This window comes from Heliconius melpomene, chromosome 5 (assembly GCF_056956725.1).
Source record: "Heliconius melpomene rosina isolate 202511_hmr_F chromosome 5, ASM5695672v1, whole genome shotgun sequence".
Classification (NCBI taxonomy): Eukaryota; Metazoa; Arthropoda; class Insecta; order Lepidoptera; family Nymphalidae; genus Heliconius; species Heliconius melpomene.
The window spans coordinates 10429135-10439237 of NC_140393.1; the positions used below are offsets into that span (position 1 = coordinate 10429135).

The 10103-nt window shown below is 29.7% G+C and overlaps 1 protein-coding gene and 2 long non-coding RNA genes across 5 annotated transcripts in view; 1 reads left to right on the plus strand and 2 right to left on the minus strand.

Moving 5' to 3' along the window:
* LOC146539297 (membrane-bound alkaline phosphatase-like) overlaps window positions 1-9884 on the minus strand; it is a 101509-nt gene extending 91625 nt beyond the window's left edge. Inside the window, exon 1 of the mRNA XM_085185479.1 lies at window positions 9746-9884. Coding sequence (XP_085041605.1) covers window positions 9746-9749 — 4 coding nt within the window. The 5' untranslated portion in view covers window positions 9750-9884. The remainder of the gene's footprint in view (window positions 1-9745) is intronic.
* LOC146539304 (uncharacterized) lies at window positions 189-3462 on the plus strand. 2 transcript variants are annotated; one of them, XR_014877995.1, is made up of 6 exons: window positions 189-660; window positions 940-1053; window positions 1218-1322; window positions 1471-1593; window positions 1737-1924; window positions 2326-3462. It is a non-coding gene; the product is annotated as an uncharacterized LOC146539304 (long non-coding RNA). The 2 variants fall into 2 exon arrangements; XR_014877994.1 differs by having other exon boundaries at window positions 194-660; window positions 1218-1593.
* LOC146539305 (uncharacterized) lies at window positions 1180-8043 on the minus strand. 2 transcript variants are annotated; one of them, XR_014877997.1, is made up of 3 exons: window positions 5465-8013; window positions 4767-5271; window positions 1180-2910 (listed from the first exon to the last, which is right to left on the minus strand). It is a non-coding gene; the product is annotated as an uncharacterized LOC146539305 (long non-coding RNA). The 2 variants fall into 2 exon arrangements; XR_014877996.1 differs by lacking the exon at window positions 1180-2910 and having other exon boundaries at window positions 4344-5271; window positions 5465-8043.
* Window positions 9885-10103: the final 219 nt, after the last annotated feature.

Genomic DNA, 10103 nt, shown 5'->3' on the forward strand with positions numbered 1-10103 from the left:
AAAACAGTAGATATGAGGACTAAAACAGAAAACAGGGATAAAAGCCAAAAAAAAAAGTAGATCTACTTTTAAAACAATAGGGTTGGCAACATTGTTGCCATATCAAAAGATAATACTCACAGAACACATTTATTCAAAGCAGGCCCGGTCGACTTCCTTAGGAGCTTGGGCGACATACCTACTTGGGACGCGAGTCCTATTGCTATATTAAAGTAAAACTACTAATTAGTAGTTTTTCTAAGAGTATTTTTTTAAGAATTTAATTTTAATTCACGATTTAGTTACTTAATGTTTAATAAATAACTTTCTTTATAATATTTCATGTATGCAAGGCACCGTGATAAAATGTTTTGCGATATGAGAAACAGTTTATGTAACCGGTATTTAAAGTACAGTAGTAGGATTATGTTTTGATATGGCAATGGTAGCATTAGCATTTGCAAATGGCGAACATACTACTGCGACTTAAACAAGCAACCTGTTTTTAGCATTTCTGTTGTATTTTATATTTAGATTTCTATTGTTGTTCTCTCTGTTTGAATATTTGGATCTAAAATATGGGAGACAATTTGAAAAGTAGATGCCTCAAATGTCCCCTCGTGAAGATCCTGAAATTAAAATATATAGGTTCCCTAGTCCAGGTCCTACCAATTCACACCGGTAAGTAAACATTAAGTATTAACTACTCTAGATAAAGTCATGTCTTAAATGTTGTACTTGGGCCAAGTTTTGCTTCCTCGAAGGCCCATGGTATTCTATCGATTTTCAGAAAAAAATGTATGGTGAACATAGAATGTTATGTTGCCACCATTTTGAAAGGGCTTCGTTTGTCAATTTTATTGAAAAAAAAATACTGTTTAGAAAAACTGTTCTATTTATGTGCATATTAGTAATCATACATTGGCAATGTATTTTCATCCAATTATATTTTATTTTCAGAATCAGCTAATCAAAGATTTAAATTTTTCCACTGAACAACCAGGGACATCACATTTTCCTGCAAATGTTATACCAGGACCATTGCAAAGAAGGGTATTGACAAGTATTCAAAAGGTAATTCAAGTATTATATATTAATTGATACTGGTTCACTTGTAATGACAATATATTTAAATTAAAACAGAAAATTTCGTCTATCATAACCCATATCATCTAAATTATTTTAAGTATTAGAAAAATGTACACAATTATATAAAAATTATATTGTTATTTCTTCAGGTAAATGTTACTGATGCAAGTGATAATATTATACTGGATACATTAAAGGACCGCAATCGGGCCTTTCTGGTGTGTTAAATAAAAAAATAACAGAACTAGATCAAAGTATGTAGATCATCTTCTTTGTGTTTTGTTCTTATCTACTATTCTAAATAAATAATAATAACACTTTATTGCACATAAGACTTTACAAGTTTTCATTTTAATAGCTATATATAACTTAACAAAAGAAGCTCCTTATTTTATGTTTCAGGGAAAAGAAGTTGTTACAATATTTGATCCACCTCATCTACTGAAATGAAGCATTGAAATGTATTTTTAAAATATAATATAAAATGCAATACTAATATTACATCAAAAAATATTGAAGGACAAGGTAATATTTTGTTATCATAATTACCATTAAAAGTACACAAAGCACAAATGTATAGTCCAGCCAAAAGTAAAAGTTTCTAGTTACTAATAGTTAAATGAAGCTTGTAAAAAATATTTCATTTAAAGTCATTTATTACATTATAGGACTAGCCACATGGGAACACAGAAAATTTCTTCCAAATAGACGATGGTGATGGAAATATTTGTTTTCGTACCCAAATTTAAACAGGACTATATGTGTCCAAATGCTAAGCAGAAAATGAGAGTGAACCTTGCTGCTCAAGTACTAAGTCACTCAGTTGCCACAGGGATGTTTGCCAATACATCTCAAGGTATTGTTTTAATTTTTTTTTCTGTTTATTGGTCCACAAAACAAATAATTTAAATAAATTCACATAAAGAAGAAATAGAGAAATAGACACAGTATGCATTTATAATGTTACAATGAATAACCTAACAGCCTAATAGCTTAATAGCCTTATGGTAACAGTGAAAGAAACCTAAAACAGATAGATATATATGTAAAAATAAAATATTAAATATTAATTAACAATTTTAAAATGTAAACACAGATACATTTTAAAAAATACTAATAGTTGTAACTAAAATTACATTAATCTTAAACAATTTCTTTAATTTTCTTTTAATTGGTCAATCAAGAAGATTCATCTAACAATGATATGTTGATTTTAGTTTCTGTAACCTGACCTTTATTAACTCTTGTTATTTTCAGGATTGCTACCTGGAGAGGCAACAGTCACTGCAAATTTATATGGATAAATTGTTTACCTGCTGAAATAGTGATTCTGAAGATTGAAAGAAAGGCAGCCACACTGTACCAACATGACTGACAATTCTTCATTTGAAGAAAATGTATGTCTTTTTTCTCTAACTCAATCATTTGAAGAAAATGTACTTTTTTGAAAATTGTACATTTGTCATAGCTCGCCCCAATGCAAGCTTTGTGATTCAGTTTTAAAATTGAAACATACTTATGGACTTCAAAGAATATGATAATGCTAAAAAGAAGTTAAGCTTTACACCACATTTTTCCCTCACTCTTAGATGTATCCTATCCTTGGATTGGTTGCCTGGAAGAGATAACTTTTAGTGATAAGGCCGCCTTTGTGCATTTTATGTCCTAAAATTTTCATTTAAATTATTCTTGTAAATGTGCAATAAAGACTTTTATTATTATTATTATTAAACTATGTATCTGAAAATTTTATAAGATTTTATGTGTTGAGAACTGTGCCACAATCTGCAATAATTTATACGAAACATTATCATATTCTTTAAACCTCAAAAAACTTGCAATCTGAAAATTGGAAAAAGATGTAAATTTTAGTTTTCTTGCCCAATGTGAGGAACATCTTAAAGAAAATGTTAATTTTATATGTAATAGTGTCTTCCACATAACAGTAAAAAGATTTTGTTTAGTTAAAAATAGACAATTTGCAGATTATGAGAAATTGTTAAAAAGGAAAATAGATATATTAAAAATAAGTAATTGTATATTAATGTTAGATTTAATTTGACCAACACTGTATTAAGTTCATTATACCTACTTTATTAATTTTATCTTTGTCTGTAATTGTTTAAAAAAAAGAAATTCAATAACACAACAATCAAGTACAACTGCCTACAATCTTATAGGTTAATAAATATATAAATTATAAATTTTTTGCAGATTATGATCTATTTTACTTATAAAAATTAAAATTGTTATTGTTTTTAACATAAAAGGGCAAGATTGTCTTGTAGCAATGTTGTAATCTTTAGCAGTATATTTTAATTGTTTTGCAGAAATACTATTTGTGTAAATATAATTAAACCAAATGTTTATAAGCAATAAAGAAAATGTAAGGTATTTATTAGTTTTATTTCTGCATTAATTTTTTATTATTGTGCCATAAATTATTCAGACTTTCAAAATCATTTGGAGGTATTACATAATTTAAATAATAATACTTCCAAATTATTTTGAAAGAGTAATAATTCTGGCTTTTGAATAAAGATCGATATAAAGCCAAATTTTAAATTTCCCGCAAATTGTGTTTTGGGGGCACGCACAGAGATGGCAGCAGCATCGTTTTGTCACCCATTTTTTAGTATGAAGTGAACATTCTTTGAGTAAATGTGTTCTTTGATTCAAAGAATCTTCACGTCATAGCACGATAATTACCGTTAATTCCATATACTTAATTGGATTGTGTGTCATCTTTTAAATTTATAATGTTTGTGTATTTTGTATTCTGTTTGTTTCCCTAATAAAAATATAAATAAATAGTTTAACGTTATTATTCCGGTAAGTTACCAAATTCGCTAACAAATTGTAACGATACTTAGGTATCTTTATGGAATTAACGTTAATTTAAATGTGAATTGGTAACGTTAACAAGCCCTGCTTCATAGTCATATTAAAAAATGGGTCACAAAAAGATGCTGCTGACATCTAGAGTATGCCCACCAAAACAACAATTTGCGGGACATATAAAATTTGGCTTTAAATTGATTTTTATTCAAAAGCCAGAATTATGACTCTTTCGGAATTTGGAAGTATTATTACATAATTTAAAAAATTTTTTTGGAGTCTGAATAATTTATGGTATAAGTAGGTTTCAGAAGTGCAATATGAAAATAAAAACTATGCAACACTAATATTACAAGATACAATCTTATTTGTTGAAAATCAAAATAACTATCAAGTGAAGTTTAAATAACTAGAAACTTATATAAAACACCAACAACATTCGAAAACACATATATATTTACTCAGTGTTAATTATAGCACCACTTTTAACCAATTCACAATATTTATTAATTAAATCATTTAAATTACTTTATAATCAGTAAACTGAAAAATTTAGATATTTTCAATTTAGGTAGGAATTTTGAGATGTCGTCTCTTAGTGCTCACTTACATTACCTAATTGAATAATTTCTACTTTTAAAAAGATCTATTAACAATCTAATAAGAAATCACATTGGCTACAACTCATGTAACCTCACACTTGCGAGAGCTAAATGTGCCTTCAGGCTTAAATTAGTAAACAAACAATATTAAAACCATTGAGTAATGACAAAATACATCATCTTTACAGTATTAAAATTCAAAATTAATAAATGAATTATTATTATTTAATCTTATTAACAAGTAAATATAGAACTTACATTGATAGCATTTCAAAATGGAGTGAATATTAAACTTCATAGTATGAACATTAACAAATGCTGAATAATCTTCTACGGTACATTGCCTGCTGAAGCTGATTATTATTGTAACAATGATTCCCAGGGACGAAATCTAAATAATAGTAAAAAAAAAGAAATTATTAACATATTTTAAAACTTGTCATTTCCTTTTTTAGATTTTTTTATAATAATGCAAATATTCTACACTAAACAATATAAGAATATATACCTAGTTTCATACAGATATACATATTTTAGTCATACTGATAAGAAGGCAGGCATTCTTGGTTATTACATTAATATGCTTCTAATGGACTAACTTCAATGTAAAATAAATAAAAAATTATTTTTTGATAGTATATGAATAACAGACAAAGAGATATCAATAAAAAGTTACTTTTACCTTGCCGGTGTTTCCATGTTTATTTTAAGCATTTAAATGTTTATTTAAATACCTGGATAATGTCCTATCATGCTGAGAATGCTATAAAATATGACCTCATAAGTATAAAAATGTACAAAATTATTATTATTTTCATCATAAGTAAACTTTCTGAATTTTATTTACTTCAAAATATACATTTTTGAAAACAATGATACTTATAGAAGTATCTATATTCTATACAGTTAAAATAAAAAAAGAAATACGTGTTTATTATAATACTAGTAACACATACCATTTATGTTGTCTTCAGTAAGATTGTAAGAGAAAATATTAAATGTTATGTATGAAGTTTTGAATTTACTTAGGTTTACTTAGGTTATTTTAATTTACTTAGGTTTAGGATTGTTCAAAAGATTTTTTTTCCATAGAATATTTTAACATACTTACACAATGCTCTAACTACACTAAACTTTATGCTTCACTTCAATAAGTGTCTTAAATTTTGCATATAATGAAATTAAAATATATTTAACACATAAATTATTTATATGCACTATTTGTCTCCCCTAATATGCTAAAGATATTGTCGAATAAAATACCTGTTTGAAAGCTGTCAAGTTTAATTACGTAATATAAACTTATTGTCTCCATCGCGCCATCTTGTATTAAGATACTGAACTGCTTGCAATATCGCAGTTGCCAATTTATACTTGAACGGATACCAATAACTTCCATATTATGATAATAGATGGCAATGAATGCAAAATTAAAAAAATATACGATTTTTTTTTATAATTTTATAAAATAAATAAAAAAATATATTAAATGTGATTTTAACTAAATTTATTTTTTTAATTTAATTAAATTAAATTAAATGTGATTAGAGATGCGCCGAATGGTGGTTTGACCGAATAACCGAATACTATTCGGTTTAAACTTTACCGAACCGAATATTCGGCCGAATTATTCGGTTTACGATTTCTTTGTTATTTTGTCGCGTATACAGGTTTTAACATGTATGCCACCTGTCGTCGCTAGATAACGAGCGGGCCGTACCTCACCGCCTCCCGAAACCACGACATTTCAAAAATTATCCAAATGTACTAGAATCTGCCTATCAACATTGTGGGACCCTCTATTTCGAATGAGATTTTGTGCTCCAGAAAATTGTGAGCTAGAATTATGACAAACAAGGAAGGACCTCTACAATATATTACATTTTTTAAAAGGAATCTCATGTGCTGTTTTGGAACTTCCATGTTGTCCTTCCATGTCGATATGACTTGGGTACCTTCAAAAAGGCTTCTTTATATCCACCTTAAAAGCCGGCAACGCACCTGTAGCTTCTCTGGTGTCATGGGTCCGGTCGAGGTCGTGGGTAGCGGTGGTCCATTAGTATCAGGTGACCCGTACGCTTGTTTTTGTGTCTTTTTCCATAAAAAAGTACTCCTGGTAATAGTGCGTATAACGAACGACTATTTTCGAAAACAAGAAACTTATATGAAGAAAAATGCAACAGACTGGAAAGGGACGGAAGTTTGGTATTCAGCACCATAATTTACCATTAATTAATTATAAATAGTATAATATCGATGGAAAACTAACAATTTGGCAATTTTGACTTTTTTATGCCAAACGCATTCTATAGGAATTTTTAGAGAAAAACTAGAAATTTCTGCACAGAAACAGGACTTTTTGTTCCAACATAAGAGCCTATGTAGCATTCATTTAAACGTACAAGGGCCAAATAGCCATTTGAGACTTCTACGCGGGGCATTTCAACAAATTTATTAATGTTTGGGGCCAATCAGCCAGTTTGACACTTATACGCTAAACAGAGCACTAATTGCACTATGTTCACTGCAAAAACTTATTATTGTGCTTATTATGTTCGTCATAAGATAAATAACAAAACATGTCTCTTGTTCACGAAATATGAGATAAAACGGCCAAAGAGGTAAATTGGCCTTTTTAGAGTGTTTTAGAAAAGAATAAATATAACAAAATCTAACGTATTGCTTTGGGCCATTGTGCAGTAAAAAAAAATTAAGATAAATATAAATAAAATATTACCGTATATATAAAGAGTAGCTGATAAGCAAAGTTTCGTTTTCTTTAGATGTACCAAAATAAAATTATAGCAAATTTGAACTTTGTTTTCTTTATTTTATCCTTTTGTTTTTTTTCTGTGATTTGGACATATTTATATTTCAAAATACTCCTTTACACAACAAAAGAATTAATATAATAATATTTAAGTTCTGGGGCTGCAATAAAATCATTGAATATAAAAATAAAGGTATTATTACATTATATTGTTATACATTATGTTTTTGAAATGTTTCTTACAAAAATAAAATACTTGCTTGCTAATATATTGCTAATATATTGTATCTCTGTATGGGGTGGAGCATCTAAAATAAAATTCCTTCAGATAGAAAGACCACAAATCATTGCTGAAAGTTATGTTTTTTAAACCTTTTAGATTTTCTACAGAGAGTATATACTCTAGCTGCGACTTATTGTCTGTACGAAAGCTATATATATTAAATGGTGCTTTGAAGGTTCACAGAGCTGTAGCTATTTCAAGAACCTGAAGCAACCTAACAAAAGGAGGTATGTCCCAGGTTATACTCCTCTTATGAAAACTAAATTTGGTAACCATCAATTTGCAAACCAGTCGAAGTATTTATATAATGCAATAAACAAAATATTAAACATATATTCCTTAAACTTCTTCGAATGTACATTCTTCTTCGAATGTACAATGTAACAGTTAGTGCGACGTTGAATTTGCTGTAAAGTACACATGAATACACACACACACACACACACACACACACAAACACACATACACACGCACACACACGCACACACACACACACACAACATTCATACAGGCACACACACACAACATTCATACAGGCACACACACACAACATTCATACAGGCACACACACACAACATTCATACAGGCACACACACACAACATTCATACAGGCACACACACACGCACGCACGCACACACATAATCAACCACTAGTGTTGCCGATCGATAGTAGGCTATCGATAGTTGTCCGATAGTAGGACTAGTATTTTCGATTGTATCGATATTTTCGATAGTATCGATACCATTGAATTTCTAGGAAACGATAGTATTGATACTATCGATTATTGTGAACTATCGATCGCAGCGTCGATCGCAGTTGCGATAGTACCTTTCTTTTCACCAAAATATGAAAAAACAAAAGAAATGTAACAAAAACGTTTCTTGTTCTTTTCATTTCATCTTGTAGCTATGCTTAAGAATCGCATTAGCATACAATCGATAGTCCAAAACAATCGATAGTATCGATACTATCAAAAATATCGATACTGTCGATTGTCCTATCGATCGCATAGGCTTTTTTAGATTAAAACTATCGATTGCGAAACAATCGATAGTTTGGCAACGCTATCAACTACAAACCACCCACGAACAGACAAACACATGTGGAATTACTGTTCACGGCAGATAGCATTTTAGTACCTATGCTGAGTACAGATTTTTAATTATTGTTTTTATGGATTCCGTTAATCGATTTATTCAGCTAAAGGTATGTAAATGCAATTGGATGTGGAACACAATAGCTAAACCCTAAATAAAAAAAATTTCGGAATTAAACTACATTTTAATTCTTTCAAAATGTCAATAACAAAGATTATAGTATATATAATGTTTATTTATTTTTCATATCCCAGATTTACGGGCAAGATTTGAACGCTTTAATTTTCGACCTCCGGGATGGACCGCAACTGTATAAAGAATACATAGAAAAGTTTGGCAAAACCATCAAAGGACAAGAGGATTATCACAATCGGTATAATAACTTTATGAAAACTCTAACGACTATAAATCAGATCAATTCCGTCCCGGGATCGCAGAAAGTTCGACTAAATCGATACGCGGACTTGACCGCCGACCAGGAGACCATTAGAACTGGCGGCACCCAGCAAGCGCAAGCTGCCAAAATCGATCCTGAGTTGAAACTTCAAATGAAAGAACAAGTGCCCAAAGTTGAATCTTTGTTTAAATTTATAGATTAATAACTTTTGCGCGTAAGTTACGCTTTATATCCATGTTAGATAAAGGCAGTGAAATAACACTTTTAATTTTTTATTTATTTTTTGTCAAAAAATACCCTATTGTGACTTGTTTATAAAAGATTAGCGGACCCGCGCGGCTTCGCCCGCTTGTACTATATGAATATTTATTAAATAAATTTCAGTTTCCAAGAGGATAAGTAAGAAAATATAATATAAATAAAATAAATTGAAAAAGAATAATAAGTAGAGAAAAATCTTATTATTAGATTGTTAAATTAACGAAATCCTAATTTCCTAAAAAACCAAAAATTATTGTTAATGGTAAAAATTCTTTAAAAAAAATTTTCAAATGAAATAAGTTTATTGTTAGTAAATAATTAGTTTTAAGACGTTCTCCATCTTCACACAACATTACATAGGCGAAGTGATGTCTCATGTTGGCTCCGAAAATAATCAAAGAATAATAGCATAGTTCTAAGATGCTTACTCATGTTTGTACCTGTAGTGTATGGGCCCACAGACACTACAGACACTTAAACAACACTGAGATCACTATCACTAGCTCACCACTACACCAGACCGGCAACAGCGCAGGCGCACGTCCGCCCTGCGCCGCGTCCCCCCCTCTACTGGTGTACATGAGACAATGCTACATATCTATTTAATAGATACAAACACTACAGTACCTATATAATATTGTTTGTTATTCATAACACGAAGTGCCATAAATTAACAACTACACTGAACTGTAAATACTTCATATTTTAATAATAGATAAGTTAGAAATTACAAAAAAAAATTACGAAGGATTCCGGCATTGTAAGTATCGTATTCATAGTTTTCTT